The 26,745-nt window shown below is 37.7% G+C and overlaps 1 protein-coding gene across 5 annotated transcripts in view; it reads left to right on the top strand.

Annotated features, from left to right (window-relative positions):
• KIAA1958 (KIAA1958 ortholog) overlaps positions 1-26,745 on the top strand; it is a 140,009-nt gene that overhangs the window by 52,662 nt on the left and 60,602 nt on the right. For 4 of the 5 annotated variants that reach the window (XM_045563613.1, XM_045563615.1, XM_045563616.1 and 1 more), the window contains exon 2: positions 13,191-14,379. In XM_045563613.1, the coding sequence (XP_045419569.1) occupies positions 13,215-14,379 (1,165 nt within the window). In that variant the 5' untranslated portion in view covers positions 13,191-13,214. Of the gene's footprint in view, positions 1-4,403; positions 4,553-13,190; positions 14,380-26,745 lie in introns of those variants that run through there. The other variant, XM_045563614.1, reaches the window with a different exon arrangement.

Below are 26,745 nucleotides of genomic sequence, written 5' to 3'. Positions count from 1 at the left end.
ATTAGCGTCCTCAAAGATGGGGAAAGCAAACTCCCTCTGTATCTTCTTTCTAGCTCGGGGAGGCACAAACGAGGTTCCGCCCTCCATATTTAGAGGGGCGGGTCCCGCAACGGGAAAAGGAGGGGCAGTAGCGTACGGGGGCGGGCGATTACGCTCCGCCTCATATCTAGCCGCCGCCTCCTCCAGCTCCGCCTTCTCCTGCGGAGACAGCCCCTCCTCCGCCTCGCGAGAACGCGAACGGGAAGAAGAGCGAGACAATGAAGAAGAACAGGAAGAAGAAGGACGAGAGGAAGAAGAGGAAGCCGACATGTGGAGGGAGGCCATTTTGAGAGCCACCTCCTCCATGTCCCTTTCAGGCGGCGGGCGTCCCCGCCGTTCCTGTTTACCCGCGGACTTACGTTTCCTTTCCGGCCTTTTCCTCGGCCGCCCCGGCCGAGCCGGACCCACTTTGCCTCTCTCAGACATACTATCTTGATAATCACTGAGTACTTGCTGACCTTCCCGGACCGGACCGCTGCAACGGTCGTCCTCTAAACAGGAGCGCACCAGTGCCCACACAGGGAGAACACACTCCCAAAGGGGACCAGACTCTCGGGCACGGCGAAGGTCCTGCTCTAGCTTATCCCAACTCGGAATCGTTAAAGACCCCGAGTGGAGAAACCATGGGGCCACCCGGTCCACGTCCTGCACAAAATGGCGCAGGACACGGTCAGGGATACGAAGCTCCCGGGCGACCAGAAGACCCCGCAGGGCCCGCAACAGGTGACAAGTAGGAGAGTTCCCCATGGGGTAGGTCACAAGCACCCGGTGCCGGCGTCAGAAGAGGGCAGGGGTCCAAAATAAAGCCACCCCAGCTGCTGTGGTTCTGAACTCACCTCCAAAGAGGTCGTCTCCGCCGGTGCGAGAAGTTCCCGGGTTTCGGCACCACTTGTCGCGCCGCACTCGCCTGCAAGGACGACGCAACAAACTGGAGTTCTTCCAACAGCAGTTTAATGAGGCATCTAGTCTAGTTACATGGCGAGAGACCCTGAACAGGAAGGACAGTGGGCTTATATACCATTGCAGGTAGTCGTGGCGGGAAGTGATTGGTAGAGGGCCCTGACAAGGCTCCCAGCAATGATTCTATTGGCTATGTGCTCACCCGTAATCAGAGACCGCTCCCAACAGGTCAGGATAAGAAGTACTTCAGATCATGGCATCTCTCTCTTATCCTGACCCTCTGTGGGGTGCTAGAATGTTGCAGCGTAGTTGCTAAGGATGGGTACCTTCTGTCAATATCATGAGAGAATTCCAGAACCTTTCATAGGGCCTTAACTTGTGCTTTTCCTTCTGCCTGGAATCCTTTTCTCTCTGTCTGCCGCCTCCCTCCTTCATCTATGAATTCCTACTTATTCCTCAGCTCTTAGCTTACATACCACTTTTTCAGAGAAGCTTTCCGATCCAAGAATTAGAGCAGGTGCCTCTGTTTTTATGCTCTCTTAGCACTCAGTATATTGCCTTTGTAAAATTCTTACCAAAATTACAACTAAATTATTTTTTGTATAATTATTAATATTTGTCCCCTCTTGCCCTGCCACCATGAGCTCCATATATGCACAGATCATGACTGTCTTGTTAATGGCCATATTCCCAGTGCCTAGTGGCCCACTGTCATTTGATATTTTTAAAATGAAAGGATGCCACTGGAAAGCCCATATGATTTCTTTTAAAAGAAACTCTAGTCGGGCGCGGTGGCTCACGCCTGTAATCCCAGCACTATGGGAGGCTGAGGCGGGCGGATCGTTTGAGCTCAGGAGTTCGAGACCAGCCTGAGCAAGAGTGAGACCCCGTCTCTACTAAAAATAGAAAGAAATGATTTGGACAGCTAAAAATATATATAGAAAAAAATTAGCCGGGCATGGTGGCTCATGCCTGTAGTCCCAGCTACTCGGGAAGCTGAGGCAGGAGGATCACTTGAGCCCAGGAGTTTGAGGTTGCTGTGAGCTAGGCTGATGCCACGGCACTCACTCTAGCCCGGGCAACAGAGTGAAACTCTGTCTCAAAAAAAAAAAAAACTCTAGGACTGCTGTTTTAGATGGTTGCAGAATAGGTCATGTAGCTGGTCTAAGGGCCTATTTGCATGGTTCTCAGAGATGTCTGGGTAAAATGAGCCTTGTTTTGTAATGCTGCTTTAAATTTAGGAGTGACTTTGATGAGTCTGTGTTAGTCTAAGGAGTCCTGGGAACGTTAATTGAGGACCTCATTCTTGCCTGAGTATGCTGTGCTGTTTTGTTTGTTCTCTGGGCCTCATTTTTCCACGAGCATATCTGCTGTGTTGTATGTTCTGTGTGGTTACATTGTAGACCACTAAAATGGGGGGGAAGCCCCTAATTTCGGGTGAACAATTATCAACTGATTATTTTTACCATTTTACAAGTACACATTCATTAAACCTCACAGTAATGCTGTGAAGTCAGTATTATGCTTATCATCATTTTATGGATTAGGAAACTAAGGCACAGAGAGGCAAAGTTACTTGCCCAAGGTTATATAGCTGGCAAGCAGCAGAGCTAGGATTTATACCCAGGCCATCTGGCAGTGGAGCTCATGCTTTTAAGGCCTGCACTGTTCCAGCTCACATGATGAAGTGGTCCCTCTCACACACCCAGAATAGTCTATGGGCAGAATTTCTTAAGTTTTATGCATAAAGGATTGGGTTTGGGAGAGGGCAGTTGAGCTTCTAGAAAGTCTGATGTGATTGTTACCTATTCAGATTTATCTACAACTTCCACCAGTGAGGTCCTTTGGGGAGACCCAGAATGTTCTATCTGTATTAGTCAATGGAGAATGTTGTTGATTCTCTGCTTGGTACTTGAGTGATCTCACTTACTTCTGTATCTATGCTCCTGTGAACCTTGTAAAACAAGGTTTACAGGTAATCTCAACATGGATTGACGTTTGTCAAAATGGAATGTCTTTTCAATCACAGTCTAAACTCCAACATTTAATTCCCTTCCATCTTAACTTTCTATATAAATGGTCAAAAAAATATAAATATAAGAGAAAAGTATCACTTTTGAGATACAGAAAAGTTAACCATCAGTTAGCAAGGTAACACCCCTTCTCCCAACTCGTGACCAAGTTTGAGTGAAGGATCAACCACCCTGTGATTAAGTGCCAATGAGGATGAGCTTGTTGGGGAAGTCAAGAAGCATAATGCCTATGTGAAGTCAAACTCCTCCGTTTAAGAGCTCCCAGGGGCTTTTGTCAATGTCTTTTTGTGTATCAAAGTTTTATTATCCATGTTTTGATGGGTAAAATTGTTCATAGATGTTTTGTATTTGTAGTGCATAATTCCTTTTATCAATCTCTTTACACTGATCTGTATATCCAGCTGTCTGTTTGATACCTCGTTTTAGTGTCTTTAAGGCACCTCAGTGTAACATGGCGTAAATGAAACCTTTTCTCAGTGTCCAAGTCAGAATCCGTAACTTCCTTCTTCCCACTTTCTATATCCAGTCTTTCACCTTCTACTTCTTACTTGATTTTCAAATCTATCCTCATCTTTCAATCTATCTGCCACTGTCTAAGGCAGTTACCGTTCTATCTTACCTGAATTACTGTGTCAAACCCCTTGACTAGATTCTTGCCTCTAGTCTTAACGTCTTCCAATCATAATCAGAGTGATGATTCTAAAGTCACTTTCTTGCTTATAACCATATAATACTTTCTTAGAAAGTCCAAAGTCTTTTGCATGACTTGCAAGACCTTCATGATTGGAATTGCATCAAACCTATATAGATCAATTTGGAAATAATTATCAACCTAACAGGGTTGAATCTTCCAATCCACTAATATGGTCTATCTTTCTGTTTACTTAGGTAATTTCTCTCAGCATTGTTCTATAGTTTTTAATGTAGAAGTCTTGGACATATGAACAATTATAACAATTGTTTTGTTAGTATTTTAGTATTTTGGCACTATAAATAGTACTATAGAATTTTTTAAATGTGATTTTTCAGTATTTTGCTGCGAATATATAGAAAATAATTGATTTTTAAAAATATTAGTCTTGTATACTGTTACTTTTCTAATTTTAATTATGAGCTCTAGCAGTAGCTTTGTGAACTATCTGGGATTTTCTGCATAAACAGCCATATCATCTACAAAAAGAATCAGTTTTACTTCTTCTGTTCCAATTTTTCTGTCTTCTTTCTCTCTCTTTTTGTCTCTGTCTCTCTCTCCCTTGTATTATTTCAGTGCTAGGACTTCTAAGTGCAGTGTTGAATGGACGTGATTCAAGTGGGCATTCTTGCCTTATTCCTAATCTTAGGAAATAATTGATATAAACTGTAGATTTTTCATAGATGCTCTTTATCAGTTTTAGAAAGTTCCTTGCTATTATTAGTTTTCTAAGAGTTTTTATCATAAATGTATATTGAGTTTTTTCAAATGCTTTTTTGTATCTATTAAAATGATCATGTGGTTTTTCTCCTATAGACTGTTAACACATTGAAATACATAGACTGATTTTTTTGATTTTTGAAAGTTCAGCCCACCTTGCATTCCTGGGGTAAGTCTTACTTGGTCACAATATATTGCCCATTTTTCACATTGTTGGATTCAGTTTGCTTATGTTTTATAAAGGATTATTATATCAGTATTCATGAGGAATATTGATCTATAGGTTTCCTTATTGCAATGGCTTTATTGGGTTTTTAGTATTGGAATTCTGCTAGCCTCCTCAAGCAAGTTGGGCAGTGCTCCCTCCTCCTTTATTTTTGAAAAATATTTGCATAATTTTGTTGTTATTTCTTCCTTGAATGTTTGACAGAATTTACCAGTGAAACAACCTGAGCTTACTTTTGGAGGAGGTTTTTTGTTTTGTTTTGTTTTGTTAAAATTCACTTTCTTTTATAGATATATGGCTACTTAGATTTTCTGTTTCTTCTTGTGTCAATTTTGTCATCCATCAGCAGTTGAGATCTAGTGGTACTAGAACACAGTAACATCCAACTCTTTTAGAACCTTGTAAAGAAAAAGATTACAAGGACTGTTGGGCAGATCATTGTAAATGAAGTCAGGTGGAAGCCAATTTACTGGGCACTCACTGTTATTTGGCTGCTAACTAGCTTTGTCAGGTTTTGGAAAAGCAACATAATCTTTTTACCCCTAATTTTCTTTTTCTGTAAAGAATTTTTTCTCAAGCTTTTGAAAGAAAAATTATTTTCATGGACCCTCTTTATGCCTGGTGCTGGCTTAAATAATTTTTATTGTAATACTACAGTACTACTTAAGTATGTATAAACATAAAACTTATGCTTATAGTTTTGATATAACTGTAAACCAAACCTAACCTACAAATTCAACTTAAATCTATAAAGCCAACATAAATTCAAAGTAACAACATTAATGTGATGTGATAGGGAACCAAACTTGAGACAGTATCTTTCTATTAAAATGCCAGAGACATTATAATAATGTAGTGTAATTAAGAGCACAAGCTTATGGCATAATAATAATAACACATTCAAATTTTACTTTGTGCACGTGACTTATTTATTATAAAATGATAATTTAACTAACTTAGTCAAATTAGAATTGTTGGCATAATTAGGATTATATTATAGACATGATAAGCCTTAGAACAGTGTCTGCCAAATAAGAATTATCTAATAAATATTAGCTATAATTATAATTATTATTGGTCTACTGAAATGTAACGATCAATGTTGGGTTTAATGTATTGCTGATTTTGACTTTACTTGCCTAAGTTAACATACAATAATGTGGTATTAATAACTTCATAGCTTTTTTTGCTAATTTAGGATATTATATTATACCTAATCTAAGCTCTGCCAGCCAGGACTCCTTGAATTTCAGTGTTTAATGAAATGTTATTTGATAACTCTGTGGGTATCTAATCCAGTCTTTGCCCATGTCAGGTATGGGAAAATACCATCCAAAATTATTTTTTTAATTTTTATAAATGTAGAAAAGGCATTGTTTTTGAGCATAGAGCTCATCATTAGACTGCTGAAGGAAATCAGTAGATTCTAGAAACTATTTATTCTCAGCATTTCAAAAATACTTTGACTGTTTTATTGTTGCTTCCATTTTGTATAAAACGCAGAATATATTGAAGTATAATCATAACTATTCCTTGGACTCAATCTATTTAATTGCCCTATATATCAGCTAATTATGCTGTCAAAACTCCCAGTTAACATTGGTTGCCAGGTTGAAATATATTAATAGTAATTTTGGAAAAATATTTTCATTTTATGATACTCAAAGAAAGTTTAAGAGCCTCTTCATGAGATTGCCAGTGAATTTCAGAATGTAATAAAAGTGACTGAATGATTACTACCTGTTGATTCTTAAAGGTTGGTGAATATTATAGAATTAAGTGTATAAGCTTTAATAAAATTTATAATTTTATCCACTTTGTCTTTTATTTATTTTCATTATGGTGTTTTTTTCTGGTTATGGGGCCTTCAGCAAAGGTACTATTTTACTATTTTATAGTAGCTTTTACCTGGATGGACAATAGGCTCTTTTGAATTCTATATGCCTTTAGAATTTTTGCTTTGATTCTCCCACATTTTTACATATTTGAACTGTAGCAACATCTTCATTCAAATATTGTGCCATAATATATATGATTTTCTATGAACATGTTATTTATTCAACTCCTTTTCTAATTGCCCAGTGACACTTACAGTAGTATATTGTTCCACTATCACATTATGTCATTTTCATGTGTCATATCATGTTGCCTTTTGTTTGAAAATTATTAGTGCAAAAGAGAATTTTTTTATTTACATCTGCTAAAATGAATATAGCGTATACAGGTTTCCCAATGAATTGGAAGTTGAATGATGTCACTTTAGGTGATTATGGGCCCTAATGTGAGCATAGATACAAAGACAAAGGGATGCTGAAATTACAGGGCAATACTTGGATATAAGGCGATTATCTAGATAATTTATAATATGCTCATTGATTGTATTTTTTATGATCAAAGTGAAAACAGATTAAAATGTTTGACATAGAATTAAAGACCTCCCAAGAATTTATTTGTGAAGTCCAGTGTGAGTAATAATTGTAGTGGAGTATTGTGCAAAAAAAATGAAGGATTCTGCTCTGAAGTGTCAAAAACCAGAGATGAATGTATTATTTTGTGTGTATTAGTAATTGAATTCAGCTGTATGTAACAAAAAACTCCAACAGTGGCTTAAACAAGATCAGGAGTTTATCTTTCCCTTATGAATAATGAGTTTTGTCTATGTTCAGAGCTGATTTTGGTGGCTTTGTAGTATCACTTAAGGACCCAAGTTCTTTCTAACTATTCTGTCTCATCCTTAAGTTCTTTTTTTATGCTCCCAAGAGGCCTCTGGAGCTCTAGCCATCATATCTTTTTCTAGGTAGGAAGAAAGGGAAAGGACAAAAACCAGACAAATTGGTGTTTCAGAAGGCTTTCCTAGAAGCCCACCCTGTGACTTCCATTTGGAAGCCCATCATAATCCCAAAAGACACAGTTGCGAATGCTATAATTCAGAATGTTGACATCCTGAAAGGTCAAAATACCTAAAGTCTAAAATCCTGAAAATCACAATTCCAAAAATATGATTCTGGAAAAAATAATTTTAGCACTTCTTTAAAAGATACTTATTTACATTTTTAAAAGGGGATTTATTTGAAAGACATAAAAACATGAGAGAACACTTCATAGGTCACTTTACACAATAAAATGGGCAATAATAAACATAGTTTTGCAAGCATAAACACTCAGGTATACTAATGACAGTCACATGGGTATAACATTTATGAGCAAATAAACCATATTCATAAAGAAATAGCTTATATAACTGATGTCATTTGAAATACTGTGACAGCCTAAGTCTTTTGATGAGATCGATCAAAAAACACAGTGGGCCACCACTGCATATGCCATCACCCAAAAGCCAAGATCTCGAGAAATTTTATCTTTCATAAATGCAGATGAACAAAAATGACATCTCTTCACTTATTGAGGAAGTTTCATTGTTTTTATGTGCATACATAGTGCTCACACACAAGGTCAACATTGTGAGAATGTACCTTTTTGGAGTCAAATTTGCAAAAAGTGCATAAATAAATTAGAACTCTCTAAAAGTCTTTACATAATTTATTCCTCCAGTTTTGGAAATGATATACATAGCATAGTGAATTGTAAAAAAAAAAATAATGCTGATAATTTAAAATAGTGGGGGGAAAAACTGAGAAAAAGAAAACTAAAAAGGAAATGTGACATATGAAAAAGTATATTACAGGGATATATTATGGACAATTGCACAGAGGTAGTCTATAAGAGCTGGTAGACTTTCACAGTAATTCATTATATTTTGTAGTCTTTTGCATCTCCATGAATAACTGCTTTTTTTCTTTTAGTACATGGCTTTCCTCAGAGAATACATTCATATTCATTTTCTGTGTAGCATTGCTCTTTTTGAAATTCTTCTGTGATTCAGTATACAATGACATGAGCTTTTCCTATTAAGTTTTCCCATTTTTCGTGCCATGCGTCTGTGTTTCTTTGGGTACGTGGAAATCCATTCCTCATGCACTCATATACAGACCACAAATTTGGCAGAAGTAATACTGGTGATCAAACAGCAACACTGTTGTGAAAGTGCCTTCTTATCCTACTATGCACATAATTATTTTTCAACCAGTTAGTAACTTTGCTGGCTTTTTTAGGCAAATGTGGCTTTAATTTATTAAAAGCTCCTGGAATGTCATCTGCTGGATGAAATGCCAATGCAGGCAAATGACACATTTTAAAACTGAAGTTTGTGTCATTGCTATATTGTGTGGCCAACCCACTCATCTGAATTTTTTGCCAAATGCATTGGGCTTAATGGAAAAAATAAACTTTACTGGTAACACCTTGAAATTCACTTTTAGGAAGCTTGATTGTACCTAATTCCAAATCTGTCATTATAGTTTGAGGATTCAGTTGAATCCATTTTCTTCTGCAGAGTTCACCAAGTTTTCAAATAAGCGTTTATAAAGTGCTTTACTTTGTCCAGTCATTAATACATATGTGAGCTGATAAGTTCTAGAATTTTCCAATCCAATAGGGGCATGAATTGTATATAGTTGATTAAAAAACAATGGGGAGAGTTTTGAAAATGCCACCCATTAGCCAAAGTGAAGCATGTGCTGGTTTTTCTATATTAGATTTAGTGGTAAATATAAGTCTGTCTTCTTCAATAGTCAAATCCCTAATCAAGAGTAATTTACCATTTAATGTGTTTTTTTGTAACACTGGAGGAACCTCAGTATCAGCAAGTGTCTTTGGTGTAGGTTGCTAGGCTTGTCGAATTGTTTTTATTTTCTGATGAAGAGTTTTCTTTGAAGACAATCAGGGCACCATGTGTGAAGAGGCAGAAGTTGTACATGATGCTGAATAATTTGTCAGGAGAGATATTTTTGTATTTTTTGCCTGCATTTTTACTTCTGTGCTCTTTGAAACACTCACTGCACTTGTATTTGGAGAATTGTTATGATCTACAAATTTTATAAGTATATGCTGTCCACTTGAAAGTCTGGTTATTGCTTGGCCGTTGCAATTAAGCAGTTTTCTGCTTTCGCAGCACCAATAATGATTAGCTTTTAAATTTTTATCTTTCACCATTAAGTAGTCTCATACACTTGACTTATCACAGCCTTTTTGTGAGGGAACAGTTTCACAGATCTCTTTCATTGTGTTGTAAGGAATATAGTAAGAGGGAATGAAATTCAGCTTCCCCAGCACCAAATCTGGATTAGGGTTCTCCAGAGAGACAGAAGCAATAGGGGGAGTGTGTGTGTGTGTGTGTGTGTGCGCACGCATGTATATGAGAGGAAATTTATATTCCCTCTCATACATACATGTGAGAAGTCCCACAAGCTAGAGACCTTGGAATCCTATTATCGTGGCTCAGTCCAGAGTCCAAAGGCCAGCAGCCCTGGAGTTCTGATGTCCAAGGCAACAGAGGAGAAGTCTGTCCTAGCTTTCAGAGAAAGACCAATTCACCTTTAGTATTTGTTCTCTCTGGGTCCCCAACCAATTGGATGGTGTCTGCCAACATTGTGAGCAGATCGTCCCCACCTAATCCACTCAGATTCACACACCTCTGGTAACACCCTCACAGACACATTCAAAATAATGCTTTACCAGGTTTCCAGGTATGCCTTAATCCAGTCAAGTTGATGCCTAAAATTAAGTCCACAAATCCACCCCTTGTCAATTTGGCACCCATACACATCTCCTTAAACCATACTTAGTTTCTAAATAAACACAGTAACAAGGTAATAGTTCCATTCCACATGATGCAACTATCCCGTGATTGGGATTTTTGGAATTTTAGACCTTAGAGATTTTAGACTTTTGATCTTTCAGGATTTCAACATTCGAAATTATGGCATTTGGGATTGTGTCAAGATTATGATCCAAACTCCTTCCATTTACATGTCCTTGGCCAGAACTATGTCATAGGGCCATCCCTATTTCAGGGGAAGCTGAGAAATAAGTTTTAATGAGCACATTACTGCCCCAACAAGTTGGGACTCTCTGTAAGGAGTAAGAGAGAATGGACATTGGGTAGGCAAAATAGCAGTCTCTGCTACACCAATTAAATAGCTGTGTTAAGAAGTTTAGAACACACATGCACACACACACACACACACACACACACACATACGCATCTTTCTCTTTTATCTGCATTTCTACTTTAACTAAAGTTGTATGAAAGAAGTATAAATAAGTCCCTAAATTGCTAGAGTATGAGGAAAGCGTAGGATCATGTAGTCTTGTCATTTTAGGCTTAGGCATAGTTAGTGACTTGTCTGAGGCCCCAGACAGCAGTTCCAGGCCTGGAATTTGAAGTTCCTGACTCCCTGATTGGTCACTGTTCTCTCCATTTTCTGTGCTGCTTCGTGAACTCTGATTGCTCACATGTTAACTCTCATACACAAGGCAGCTGTTTTGGTTACACCATCAGAGGGAAAACCCTCTTATCCTTTGAATGATTACAATAAAAGTGATGGGAGGAAATTTCATGTTTCTTATTTGAGAGTTTTGTGTTCACTTCGTTAGTGTTGATGGCACTGGCAGTATTTATATATTCATTCATTCTTTATTCATTTATTCTGCAATGGCTATATGCCAGACAATAGATTATAACATCTCAAGAGCGAGACCATGTCTTATTAATTTCTGTGTCTCCAAGTAGGTTCTCATGGATGAGTGAATAATTAAGTCATAGTCCTGCCCTCAGGGAATCCCCAGTTGGGTCCAGGAGACAGACAAGAAAATCAATGATAATAGTTCAGCAAAGGCACATTTCTCAATAGGTGACAGCGGCATGGGTGAAGGGAACCTAAATAAATCTCTGAGGCAGGAAGAGGGTCTGGAAAGACTTCAACAGGAGGTGGCCTCAAATTCAGTTTATTTGGTTTTGTTTAGGCAAGCTGTGAAAAAAGTACTTGGTCATGCCAAATCTACTCCTTTGTTTCTTTCTTTTTCTCTTTCTTTCTTTCTCTCTCCGCCCCCTGCCTTTTCTCTCTTTTTTCCTTTCTCTCTCTTTCTCTCTCTCTCTCTCTCTCACTCTCTCTCTGTCTTTCTTTTCTTTCTTTCCTTTTCTTGTTGGAGGTCTTGCTAAGTTGCCCAAGCTGAAATCAAACTCCTGGGCTTAAGCACTCCTCTGCCTCAGCCTCCACCTCAGTGTCCTGGCATTACAGGCACACACCACTGTGCCCAGCTCCAAGTTTAGCTTTGAAGGGGCTTGCCAGGGGAGGAAAGGGAAGGGCTGCATGTCAAGCCAAAGAATGAGTTTTTAGAGGCCCAGTGGGATGAGAAACTGTGTTTAGAAAAGAGGGAACAAGAAGAAGAATAGGGAAAAGCCATCGTGTAGTAGGAAGTGAGGCTTAAGAGGCAACTGTGGCCACATCAGTAAAGACCTCAATAATATGTTAAAGGATTTGAACTTACCTAACCCTGCTGATGGGGTGGGGAGCCACAGAATAAAGGCAGGAAACAGGCTCAGGTATGTACTTTGGCATGACCACCTGGCATTGCATTTAGGCCTTAGTGCCTGAGTGGAGAGGCACCTCTTGTCACCACAGCTGCAGATGACCAGGGCAGACTAAACCACACACAAAGATCCTTGTGCCTCCCTGCCCAATTTTCCCAGGACCTCCCTCCTCGCAGAGCCTTACTTAGCCTTTCCAGCCACTTGCAGACTCCACATGCCCCCTTTCACTTTTCCTGTCCGTCTTGTCCTCATGTTCACCCAGCCAAGGACTCATGACAAGTGGTTCTTTTTGTCTCCTGCTCAGTAAGGAATGAATTACTCCTATTTGGTAGTTGGTTATTATGGGGTTTATGGGACCCTCAGATGGTGGAATGTACCAGACATGCCTTTTACCTCTACTTGTGGAATGAAAGGCAGTATTTCAGGAATTTCAGACAGCCAGGAGGTGGGAAGCTGCTGCCAAGGGTGGTGAGAGTGCTGATGCCTCCCCATCTTTGCCTCTGGTCTGTAGCCTACCCCTCCAGCGAGTGTCCTCCCATTCTGTTCTCCCTTCCCTGCTGAAGACTTTCTTTCTCACTTCCCAAATTTAGCCCCTCATTCTCTCCTTGGACTCCCAATTGCATTGTTTTCTGATGACCAGCTGACAATTGACTTCCCTTCTCTGACATCCATCCTAGAATGGATGCAAACCTCCTGTGTTGGTTCTGTCTTACTAGGTGTTTCTAATGACTAAGGGTGACATTGGAAGTGTATCCTCTTGGTTAATACAAGTAATATACACATTTTATCATTAAGGAGCTGACTGAATACTTCTCTGTGTGACTTTGGAAGTAAAATGTCCTGTGAAAATCTCCCCTCCTTTTTATTGCTTAATTGTTTCTTTTTTGCTTTCTCTCTTTTTTCTTATGTAAGAATTATAACAGTAAAGGAAACTAACAAAATTTTTCTCCAAATCCACAACCATAAGTCATCAGCTATTTTTACTTTTCCCTGTATTCTCTTCTAGTCCCTGATTGTATGCAGTATATTAACTAGATTCAGTTTTGAACCGAATTTCTTTTTTATGCCAAATGATCATAGTTGGAAGAAATGAGACATGGGGAATATCTTGAGTAATAATGCCTTCTTATTTTGATTATTTCCTTTTAGGAAAGACACTGCTGATCCTGGAACATGGAGGATTGTCTTCATACCTCATCTGAGAATCTGTCCAAGTTGGTCAGCTGGGCCCACAGCCATGGGACCATTTGCAGTCTCATTCCAAACCTGAAACACTTGCTTTCAGAAGGTTCCCATGGGAACCTGACAGCAATGTGGGGCTGTAGTGCTGGCCATGCTTATCACTGGCCACTCACAGCTACTTGCAGAGCTGGGTCCCAAGAGAGAGTCTGTTTCCAGGATAACAGAAGTTTCAACTCTGATAGTCCCAGTATAATCGGGGTGCCTTCTGAGACACAGACTAGCCCTGTTGAAAGGTACCCTGGGAGACCAGTGAAAGCGAAGCTAGACTGTAACCGGACCAGAGACTCTTGCGATTTCTCCTATTGCAGTGAGCCCTCTGAACTGGATGAAGCTGTTGAAGAATATGAAGATGAGAACACCCTCTTTGACATGGTTTGTGAGTCCTCGGTTACAGATGAGGATAGTGACTTTGAACCCCAAAACCAAAGGCCTCAAAGCATTAGTCGCAAAAGGCCTGGAATAGTCGCGTCTTCCCTCCATTCAAGCTCCCAGGTGCAGATGGTAGATGAATGCAGCAATGACGTCATTATCAAGAAAATCAAACAAGAGATTCCTGAGGATTATTACATTGTGGCAAATGCAGAGCTGACAGGAGGTGTTGATGGACCAGCCCTGTCATTGACACAGATGGCAAAACCCAAGCCTCAGACTCATGCTGGTCCCTCCTGTGTAGGGTCTGCTAAGCTGATTTCCCATGTAACCTCTGCCATCAGCTCGGAGCTAGACCCACACGGTATGTCTGCATCCCCCTCTGTGATCTCCAGACCAATCGTCCAGAAGACTGCTAGGGTATCTCTGGCTTCACCAAACAGAGGACCCCCTGGTGCCCATGGCCAGCAGGTGGCCATGCAGATGCCTGTGAGCACATCCCACCCTAACAAACAGATCAGTATTCCTTTGTCTGCCCTGCAGCTGCCTGGACAGGATGAGCATGTTGCTTCTGAAGAGTTCCTGTCCCATCTACCCAGCCAGGTCTCCTCCTGTGAGGTAGCCCTTTCTCCCTCAGTTAACACAGAGCCAGAAGTGAGCTCCAGTCAGCAGCAGGCCCCAGTTGCTCCAACCATAACCACTGAGGCCACAGCACAGTGCATACCAGGTATGGCATGTGAGGCGACAGCAAGTCCCTCTTCCACGTGCATCAGAGAATTCCGCGCCGTCAGCACTTCCCAAACCATTGGCTCTGCTAGAATTTAGTCCTTTGTTAGTCTCAGAAAGATAGAAACAATGAAATATATTACATCCAGGTGATACTATAAAGGAAATTCATCAGCATTGAAGCCATGCATCCAGTTGATGTACCTTAGGGCTGAGAGGACAGCTGTAAGATTGTGCTGTTGATAGTGCATGGTTAGATTTAAGGTTGATATCTGACCGTCAGCTGAATTTTTATATAGTAAAGTTATTTTTGAAAGTTTTTAAAAGATGCTTTTCTGTCAGTACCAAGGTATTTAGTTGCTGTTTGAAGCCAATATGATGTTGGTAGGGTATATAATGACAATAGACCTAATGCTTTTCCATTATTATTTATTTGCCTGAGCCAACTTGGCATTGCTATTCATTTTAGTTGGTGTGGTAGTTTAAATAAGTTTTTTTAAAAAGCAATGAACATTTCTCAAAGAAGTATATGATTTTTCTCTTAAAATTTCAAAGAATCAGGTAACACACATTTCTGGAACATGTGAGCCTAACTGGAATGGATTGAGAGGAGAGTGAAATAATTGTACGAGGTCCCTGCACCTGTAATTCTCACATTCTAATGTTCTTTAATTCTGACATTCGTTCTGGGCTATTATTCTATAAGGGGTATTTGGGTTCGTGGTTCAAGTCTAATAGGCTAGAAGTAGAAACATTGACAAGGATGAACAGACATGCAGAGAATATAAAAAGTAGGAATCTGTGACACATTTTGGTTTCTTTCAGTCCTTCTCAAAAAAGTCCTGTATTTTGGGAAAAGCTTCCTAGAAGTCCGAGGCACCTGTGCTTTTACCCTGAAATTTCCCAGAATTAAGTTGCTCTACAAACATGTTTTTCCAATTTTACTGTCAACTTTAGGATCCCCAAAGGAAACCATCCATTTATGATTTTTTAAACAAGCATGGTATGATTCATAAAATACACACTGAAAATACTTATATCCCGATTGAAAATTCCGCTTTTCAGTTTATCCATTTTTCTTTCTAAGTAACAGTTTTATTGAGATATAATTCACTTATCATAAAATTTAATCTTTTAAAGTGTACAATTCAGTGAGTTTTGGTGTATTCACAGATTTGTACAGCCATCACCATTATCTAATTTTAGAACATTTTTTATCACCCCAGAAAGAAACCCCATACCCATTAGCAGTCACTTTTCCTCTCCCCCCAGTTCCTGGCAACCACTAATCTGCTTTCTATCTCTATGGATTTGCCTATTCTGTACATTTCTTATGAATGGAATCATATATTACCTCCTTCTTCACTTAGCATGTTTTCAAGGTTAATCTATATTGTAGCATTTCCTTCCTTTTCATTGCCAAGTAATATTTTATTGTATGAGTATGACATATTTCATTTTTCCTTTTGTCAGTTGATGGGCATTTGGATTGTTTCCATCTTTTGGCTATTACTAATAATGCTGCTATGAACATTTGTGACAAGTTTTTATGTGGACATGTATTTTTATCTTGCTTGGGTAGCTACCTAGGAGTGGAATTGCTGGGTCCTATGGTAACTCTATGTTTAACTTTTTAAGGAGCTGCCAAACTGTTTTCCAAAGCAGCTCCACCATTTTACATTCTCACTAGTAATGTATAAAGATTCCTTTTTCTCCACATCTTCACCAACACTTGTTATTTTCCATGTTTAAAAAAATTGTAGGTATCCTGTTGGGCTCGTGAAGTAGTATCTTGTGCTTTTGATTTGCATTACCCTAATGACTGATGATATTGAACTTTTTTTCATGTGCTTTTTGGCCATGTGTATATTTTCTTTTGAGAAATACCTATTTAAATACTTTGCCCATTTTTAAATTGGATTGTCTTTTTATTGGTAAGTTGTAGGGGTTCTTTATGTATTCTGGATATAAGACCCTTATCAGATATGATTGGCAAATATTTTCTTCCATGTCATGGGTTGTCTTTCTCTTTCTTTTTAAAAAAATGTTTTTAAAAATTTTACTTTAATCATTGAATAATGACATGGTCTTTGATTAATCTTCAGATCACTAGACAAAATGTTATCTTTATTAGGGCTGGTGAAAGTTTTTATTCTAGGAAATCTAACTGTTGATATATGTAGGATATACATAGTACCTTTTCACTTAAATAGTTTTGACTCTAGTTTCTTTATTTGCTCCTCCCCCTGCCTTTATTTATTTATGTTTTTATAAATAGACTTACCCTGAGTTTTCTATATTTTCACTTCATTTATATTTAAGGGTAGAATTCAGAAATGTATTTTGCAAAGTGGTCCAGTATACCAGTTTGGTAAGACTATTATTTGTGTCGTCCACCCTTCCACTAACTTACCCTGCAAAGCAAGGTGCAAGACTTCCTTGCCTCTGCTTAATGGATAGTAAATGAGACACTGAGGCTCTTTACTAAACCATATATATCTTACTATATAATTATTTGGGAAAAGAAATTCAGCCTATTTGAAAGAGAAATAATTTTAATTCCTTTATTATTGTGTATATTACATTCTCTTAATTTTTTGTTCTTCCTTCATGGGAATCGCACTTCTTATAATAGCTATAAAAAGCAAGCATGGCTAAGGATAACACGTAATATATACAATCATAAACTGATTTGGCTTTACTCTCAGAAGGACTGGTTTGACTTGGAGTTAAACCTTCAAAAAAAAAAACAAAAACAGTATGAAGAACTGGTAATAAGGATTTCCTAAGGACTGGTCCTCATGTTTTGATCTGTTGTTCTATGGAAGGATATCATATTGCTGAGATGTCATTAGCTTTAGAGAAACACTGTTTGGACTAGAAACAGCAGTGGGACAAATAAAAATCTGATTGACATTTTTCTTTTGTGAGAAGTGTATAGAGTTACTGTATAATTTACCTATGTTCTCTACCGCCCAACTAGATTCTGTGTTCTAAAGTTTTATTCATTTATTTGTATTTGCATATTTGTTTACAGTAGATAATCATTTTAAGAAATTTAGACTCTAACATGTCCAAATGTATATGAATGACTTTGTACAGATGGACCTTACACAGTTAATATGTAAAGCACACTTGAGACTAAACAAAGAAGAAAGATTCTGAAAGAACTAGCTGAAAGCTAAATCAGGCTCTTTTGAAATGAATGCTGTGTAAGCTCGAGTCTTTATTAGATCATTACAGAAGTACTGCATATCTTTAAATAATATTTTTTAAATAATAATTTGACAAATGACTATTGAGTCTACCAGCAACAAAGAAAAATTGTTCTATTTTTGTTTAGTTTTACAAAGGCCATTTAAATTCTATTCCTCTAGTGGAAAATCATCCTTATTTCTGTTCAGAACTGAACTCATAAAGTTATAAAATGTTAATCAAGGTGTGGATAAAATCATTAATTTTCATGTCAACCCTGCCATAGTGCTCAATTCAAATCTTAGCAAACAATGAGTAAAGAGGACATATATTATTAAAATTATTATTGACTACCTACCAGTAGCTTGGATTCCATTAATTTTTGAGATTTTTATGTAAATTTTTGCCATTTGTCATAATTAAATTTAAATCTTTATTGCATTGATTTGGATTTTTATGTGTATATGTATATTTATTAAATATACTCACATACATACAGCTTTCTTTATGTTTTTGTGCAAGGTTCCCTTTTATTAATCAACCCTTTTCCCAGAAGTTTTATGGTAGCAAGAAATATTTGCTTATCAGATTTGTAATATATATATATTTCTTTTGAAAATACATATTTTTATCTTTTCATAATAGATTCATATGTGTTATTTTTATATTAGAAATAATAACTCATAGTCTATCGTGTGTTGGAATACATTTCCCACTTTATACCATTAGCTTTTAATTTTCTTGGTAGCATTTTCTGAGGTATAGATTTTCTTAATTTTTATGAAGACTGTTCTTTGTCATCTTTTCTGTCTTTGGTATTTTGCTTAGGAAGTCCTTTCCCTACCTTGATATCACATAAATATCTATATTTTCCTCTTTTATGGTTCTTTTATGGTTTTCTTCTCCTTTCCTCTCCTCTTCTCTCCCCTTTCTTTTTTAACGTTTAACTCTACAATTAGGTATATATTTTAGGGTGGAATCTCATGTCATTATTTTTACAGTCAGTCAAATCCCCCAGCATTATTTGTTGAATAATTCCTATTCCCCACTGAATTGATTCATATACCACATATACCACGTTGTTGTTTATTATTGGGTCTGCTTCTTATTTTCAGTTCTGTTTTTATTAATCTCTTTATGTTTTCTGGTAATTTTTCTGTTTGATTATATTTTGTGCAAAACAGTACATTCAGAGAGAAAGAGTAGTGTAGTCTAAATCATTTAATATACTTTTTTGAAAAATTACTCATATAAAATTGAATTCAGTAAGTTTTAAAAAATTGATTAACGTATATATTACTTCCAGTTGTTTGGTCTCTGATAGCACAATAAACAATGGTTTCTTTTGTCAGAAACAGAAAACTTGAGTTAAAATACATTAAGGAGAGAATAAATTGCCTTATAGTCCAAGGACAGATCTTCAAACAAGCTTATATCCGGAGTTTAGACAGCATCTAGTTTTCCCCTTGCTGTTTTTCACCTTGACTTCTTCCACATTAGATTCACCTACAATACTCGATCCCTGCTTGGACCCAAGATGGTTGTGCTGCCAGATTTCACATCTAGCAGTAGACAGAACCTATGTCCATAGCATTCCCGGTAACCCCTGACCCAGTTGGCCCCCACCCTGGAAACAGTATTGAAATCAGCCCTACACAAACCACATAGCTGAGCGTAGGGGTGAGGTGGGAGTGTTCTTCTAAGAATATTCTAAGTATTATTCTTGAGAGGGACAGCAGACCAGTACCTGCTACTACTTATGTGAGTTTTTTTGTTTTGTTTTGTTTTGTTTTGAGCATTTAGTTTTTTCATATGGGCAGATAGGAAGAGTTGTTATGCATTTCATTTAAAGGCAGAGTATACTGGAACAGTGTTCTAATATAAGGGTATAAGTATGTATAAATGTGTATGCTTACGTGTATATATATGTATATGCATATACATAGGTACACATTTTATATATTTCCTTATTCCATGAGAAATGTATAACTTTTTCAAGAAGAAGCAGACTAAAATTTTGTTTTCTTGTTCACACCTTTTCCTGGAGTTTCCTGCAGGAAGACCTGAGACATAAATTTTGAAAGATAAGGGAGACAAAGTAAAAAATTCAGCCTTTTTTTTCCTTGCCATCATTTTCCTTATCACAAAGGAGTGCACATCTGAAGATTAATATGGCAGGCAGCTCTGGGCTGCGATAGTGGAGCCTGGCCACTCAAGCGTTTGGAATCAGATGTATCTGAATTGATTCCCAACCCTACCTCCTGCTGCTGACCTTCACTAAGTCATTTTTACTTCTTTGAAACTCAGTTTCCTCAATTGTAAAGTAATAATGTCTGTTTTGCAGGGTTACTGTGAGGACCAAATGCAAAAATATAGGTATAGCCCTAAAGAGAGTACTTGATGATAAACATTTAATAAATGGATTATTTCCACCCTTATTAGTATTTTTATTTCCATTATCATCATCATCATTAATTGTGTTCATTACTCTTTAAGAAGTGAAGTAGATTCTGATTTTATGCAGCTACACCCATTCCTCTACTAAAATATGGTCCATGGGCCAGTATCACCAGCATCACTTGGGAGCATATTACAAATGCAGAATCTCAGGCCCCATCCCAGACCCACAGAACTGGAATCTGCATTTAACAGGATCTCCATGTGACTCTGCATGCACATTAAAGCTTGAGAAGCAGTGATCTAGGAAATGAAGGATCCAAGTTATAGGCCACATTGTCCTTCCATCTGGCCACCCAATAACTTTGAACTCTCTTCCTGTATGAGGGAATTCCCTCCTTTGTGCACCTGCACTTCCCCTTAGGATAGGCCAGAAACTTACCTTCCAATTTTATATTTCAGCAAGGTCACAGTTTGTGACTTTAGGCTTTGCCAGTCAAACATACCCACATCAGACTCAGAGAAATGCAAATTAAAACAACAATGATATACTATTTTACTCCATCAGAAAGGCAAAAGTTATTAATATTAATTATTGCAAGTGTTGAAGGTATGAAAAAATGGCGACATGCTGGTGGGAACATAAATAGGTACAACTACTTTGGAGAGCAATTTACGATATCTAATAAAGCTAAAGGTGTGCATATCACACAACCTAGGAATTCAGTTTTTAAGTATCTGCCTTAGACTTCTTCATAGATATGTAAAAGGAGATATGTGCAGGGACATACATTGCAACTTCGTGATAACAAGGGGAAAAGTCAGTTAACACCTCAACGTTTATCAGTAGAGAAATGAATGAATCAACTGTGGCATATTTTTCAATGGAATAGATGAATCAGCCATTTACTAATATGAATAAATTGGCCAGGTGTAGTGGCTCATGTATGTAATCCTAGCACTCTGGGAGGCCAAGGCGAGAAGATTGATTGAGGCCAAGATTGTGAGACTAGCCTGAGCAAGAGTAAGACCCCCATCTCTACTAAAAATAGAAAAAATTAGCTGGGTGTGATGGTGCATGCCTGTAGATCCAGCTACTCAGGAGGCTGAGGCAAGAGGATCATGTGAGCCCAGGAGTTTGAGGTTGCTGTGAGCTATGATCATGGCACTGCACTCTGGCTGGTGTGACAGAGTGAGACCCTGTCTCCAAAGGAAAAAAATATGTATATATGTATATGGATATATATACATATAGATATATAGATAAATCTTGAAAACAAAGTTGCAGAATATTATTGTATTAGAATATTATTAGAATACCATATCTTTTTTAAAAAACATGAACATTGCTATGTATTGTATGTTATTCAGACACACATACACACACACTTAAGTGTGGACTGGAAGTAGACACTCTAGATGCGTGATAGTGGTTGTCTTTGTGGGGGATGGGAATGGGTACATGAGAAACTAGAACTGTATCTATAACATTCTTAAAATACATATATAACAAATAGGACAAAATGTTAACATTTTTTAAATCTGAGTGGTGGAAATATAAGTTTATGTTAACAGGAGGCAACCTTAGCATAGTGTGTAAGGGTAGAACTCCAGACACACAACAGCCTGGGCTTAAATCCTAGCTCTGCCCCTCCTTTTCTGGGTAACTTTGGCAGGTAAGTTAACCTCTCTGTGGCTTAGCTTTCTCATTTGTAAAACGAAGATAATAATGTATCTATCCTGTAGAGTTGATATACTGATTAAATTAATCTATGCAAAGCCCTTTGGTTCATGGTGAGCATACTTTAGTTAGTATTATTCTGTATACTTTTCTGTATGTTTCAAAATGTGGTTACTTTTTAAATATAGATTGTGAAGCATAAATAAAATTGTGGAGTATTTATGAAGGCATTATGACATTATTACTGAATATGGAGATTTTTTTAAAAAGCAAACTTCGTTACCATTGTCTTCCAGTGTACTTGTTTATGGACAAAGAATTTGAGAATTATCCTCACAAATGTTAACACTGTGGGTTTCCTCCTTAGGATTATGATGGGATGCTGTCATGGGAAAGTTTTTGAAAGCTCTTCTGCTAGAAAAAATAAAAAACACAAAAACAAAATGTTCTCTGTTATCTATATAGCAATTTTATTTCCAGGGTCAACATTGCCCGAGTTCAACAAAGAAAGAGGTTGTTTCCTTTATTTTCCTGTTGGGAAATGAGGCATAGAAAAAGTAGATGATTTGGTGGAAGTTATGATGGGTGGGTCTCCTACTTGTTCACTAAGAGGGATGGGATTGTTGCTTTGCACCATGGTCCTCTGCCTGTGTTGGTATAGGAATAGCCTAAACTGCTGATTGCTTCCTCTTCCTCTTCTTTTATTTCAAGTCATACCTATTACTTATCCAAAGCTTAGGCTGCTAGATTATATCCTAAAGAGATAATTTATTTTTTCTGAGAATCATTTTTAAAACGACCCAGGGTTTAATAGGAGCATTGACTATATTGGGAGCAGGGATATAGTCAATATGTGTCTTAGTCTTTTTTCTACTAAGCTTCTGGACAAGTCACTTGCACTTCAATTTATCAAACCTTTTTTCAGGGTCAACTATATGACAATCACTGTGCTGGCTGGTGAAGATACAAAAATGAATGTCAAATCCCCTGCCCTCGGGATAGCAGTTTTAGAGAAGGAGGCAGAGAAACCAACAACTTCAACTTCAAGTATATAGAAAAAGATGTATAAAATATAGCGGGACATATATGAAGAACAGTTGACTCAGCCTCGGGGAACACATGGAAAGGTATTTCAGGTAGATGGAATAGCATGAGCAGAGACATTAGGGCATGAACACATGCAGAATGTTTAGGGAAGCAAGGAGTTGAGAGGCTTGAGAGTAAATTTCAACAGAGCCAGAGGAGTTGTTACTGGAAAGATGGGCTGGAGCTGCCTGTGAAAGGCTCTACATGTGATATCACAAATGTCCTACATGGGGAGCAGAGGGACACAGTTCATTATCTTAGAAGATCACACTGATAATACTGGGGAAGAGGCTGGGACACAAGAGCTGTATTAAAAGGTGTTATAGTAGTCCAGGTGAGTGGTGGCAGTATGTGCTCACATGAGTCAACAGTGAAGGTACTGGAGAGGAGGAGACAGTCAGATGTTTCAGGAGTTAAAGTACCAGACCTTGATGGCCTCTGGATGTCACCATCCCTATGTTCCCTGTCCAAAGGCACAGCTCTGTTTTAGGTTACACCAAAAAGTCTTTAGGGCACAAAGATCTACAATGCAGTCATAATGTAAAGTCCTCTATGTGTAGGATAAGCTAGTGGGAAGAGTTCTGAAGCATGCTGTGATCATTCATTCATCCATTCATTGAACAAATACCCATTGGAAGCCTACAAAGTAAAGTGCCTGGTTCAGATTTGGTACTTCAGGTACAGCAACAAATAAGGCAAAAGCACAGTTTCTGTTCTCATGTGCTGCCTATGCTCTAATGAGAGAGAGACACTCTTGCCCTCTCAAGATATCCCAAATTTAAAAAACAAAACCGTGTTTCAAATATTTCCTGAGCTGAGATGCTGTTAATCGAACTGTGAATGACTTTGTAAGACTAAATTAGTTGCCTTTAGATAACACATTTATTAAGACTGTTCCTAGGATGATATATGACTAACAGTGGTTAAATGAACAATTAAGCCACTATGATAAATGAAAGGCAAGTTTTTCTTAGATGGAAATTAAAAGTGTAGAGGCTGTAGGCAACCCATTCCACATCATAATTTATTTGAAACCCTTTCTATTCAGCTAAAAATAGCAAACTTAGTTATATTAAAATTATTGCTTATTTTTGCAGACTAGTGACCTTTAAGAATTAAAAGTATAATTGTTTACTAGTTTTCTGAAAAACAAAAGTAGAAAATCAGGTTAATTACTTTATGTTGTACAAATGCACAGTTTTCTGAGAAAATGTCTTAACAGCTATTTTTTAAGTGCTTGCACATCCTTTTTTAGTATCATTTGTCTTAGAATTTCACACAAAAATCTTCCCAACTGGCTTTTTATTTCTTTAAGGGCATTTTCATATTATACCAATGAAGTAAAAACTCTGTTATTTAGATATATTTAAAGTTCACCTATGTATGATTGAGACTTCCCAATATGCAAAATGTATTCAAATACAGTAAACTAGCAAATGCTATAAATCTTAAAGTATAATTTTCTTTCACTGAATTTGGATTTGACTAAGACTGCTAGGAGGCCAGGAACCACTTTACAACTGAGGAGGCATTGACCTTGGTTTTCTAGGTTGGTATCTATTCCTTGTGGTCTGAAAAGATGAAATAATGTACCACCTCAGGGCAGACAAATCAGTGTCAGGGCACTGAAGCCATAGCTCCAGCATCCCATGAATTCAAATGTCATTCCTATATCTGTTTTCATTAGAGAAGCAGCAGCCGCCGCCTCATCACAGGTAGAACTGCCTGACCATCTTGGGTCTCCGCAGGGATGGGCAGAGTGCAAGTGATCCACTTCAGTTTAGGTCCAGCAGTAACTTCTCTTTCAATCTAGGTCTCATTTATGTAACTAATGGCTTGTTTTCCCAAAAGCATGTCTTAGAACCAGAAGAAGTATTTATAGAGCATAGCAAAAATGAAAAATTATGCTTCTATGGCTCCAAGGCAATTTTAAGCTTTATTTTGGGTGAGAACAGTGACCAGATTTACAATCAAGTAAATCTGATTTAATGCATCTTAGTTTATTGACTGTTATGGTACACATACCAGTCTGCTTCTTCAGTAGTGCCTTAAAATCTATAGGATTGCTTTCTTAGACCAAGAAAAACATTTTTACGGCCTTATTCAATTTTCTTTATTTTTATCAAGGCAGTACATGTATGTGGCAATCAATAAAATAATATTGCTGAATAGTAACAATCTTTCACCTTAGCTTTCATCACACCATAATCCCAATTCTTCAAAGGAAACTTCTTTTGAGCTTTTCTTTTCTTTTTTTTTTTTTTTTTGAGACAGAGTCTTACTCTGTTGTTGAGGTGAGAGTGCAGTGGCAACATCTCAAAGTTCATGGCAACCTCAAAACTCTTGGGCTCAAGCAATCCTCCTGCCTCAGCCTCCCAAGTAGCTGGGACTATAGGCATGTGCCACCATGCCCGGCTAATTTTTCTATTTTTAGTAGAGATGGGGCCCTTGCTCAGGCTGGTCCCAAACCCCTAAGCTCAAGTGATCCTCCTGCCTCGGCCTCCCAAAGTGCTAGGATCACAAGTGTGAGCCACTGTGCTCGGCCGAGTCTTTCTATTTTTGTTCCATCCAAAATTATGAACAATTTACATGTATCTCTGTTTCTTGATTTATCAACTTCATAAAATATCCATAGCCTCTTTGATATGAAAAATGAGGACTTAACTCCTTTTCACTAACTTTCCAATTTGATTGTTAGGTTATTAAAATATACAAGTAACAAATAGAAAAATTAAAAATAATGAAAGAGGAAACAAATATACTTCTTCCGTCTAAGGACAGTGTCCCTGTTCTTTCTGCTCTTTTCTCCTCCCTTCTTCTTACCATCATGTTATTTTCTCAAGTTTGTCAATATTTTCATTCTTTCTTGTGGCCATAACTAAGTCTTTTCTGCTTCATCCATAGGTTGATTCTAAATATTCAGAACCAGTAATGCCTTTTATGTTATCCTTGGCAGTGTAAACATTGTTCGTAGCTATTAGTGTTATAAGATTGCTTTTCTTTCCATCCTGTTGAGTTTCACAACATCTGGCACACAGAGGAGAATGTTCCTAAAGGTTGTTTGGTAGATAAATGGCTTAATCCATGCAAAGGGCTTAGAGCAATACCTAGTACAGAGAGTACCTCGTACATAGAGTAAGTCTTCAATACACCTGTCCACACATTATTATTAGTACTGTATTTCATTGCATCTGAAATGTCATTGATTGTAAGATGTACTATTATTTTATGTTCCACAAAGAAAATAAAAGCATGCTATCAATTAAATTATAATCCCCAGGAATTATGAGACAAATTTCAGAGTTATTAAAACATGAAGAAGTGCATCTTAGAATCATTGAAATATGAGATTCTTGTTTTTGTTATTTTATGTGTTTGTGTGTGTTTTCCTAAATTTTTGGTAGCCTTTCTTGACAAAAGAGCAATATGCTGTCATCATATCTGTTTGCCACCCCCCGCCCCCAGATTCCCATTTTGGGCCTTCAGTCTTCCTGCTGCACTTTGAACTATTAATAGTTGATCTACCCTAAGCCTGAAGTAATCCTCCTGCTCTAAGGTTTCTCTTCGGTTGTGTCCACTGTTCTCTGAATTTCATGTTTCCCTCTTTTTCCCTCTCATTTTACTGGAATCCATCAAATAATTTCCCAAGAATGAATAGATAGGAAGTAAACTTTTGAGTCCTTAAATTGCCAGAAATTCCTTTCCTCTAATGTGATTAAAAAACATTTTCCCTCAGTACTTGCTCCTTTTACAAAGATTATAGCTATAATAATCACCCAAATCTCTTCGAAAATTTTAATTAGAAATTTTTTTTAAAAAGCTGTCTTTTGTTCATGAATTATCTTTTCCTTCAATTTTTCTGTTCCCCTTTCCTCGTTTTTCTCTTTGATACTGCCAGTTTTCTTCTGATGCCTTGTCTACTTGTTTGTTCACATTTCAGAATGCAGGAGGGAAGTGTGGTGTGGGTTTCTGCTGCAGTTGTGTAAATAGGTTTGCGAACCCCTAGGC

This window comes from Lemur catta, chromosome 10 (assembly GCF_020740605.2).
Source record: "Lemur catta isolate mLemCat1 chromosome 10, mLemCat1.pri, whole genome shotgun sequence".
Taxonomy (NCBI): domain Eukaryota; kingdom Metazoa; phylum Chordata; class Mammalia; order Primates; family Lemuridae; genus Lemur; species Lemur catta.
Note: the sequence above shows the minus strand (reverse complement) of the source record. Positions and strands in the feature narration are given on the sequence as shown.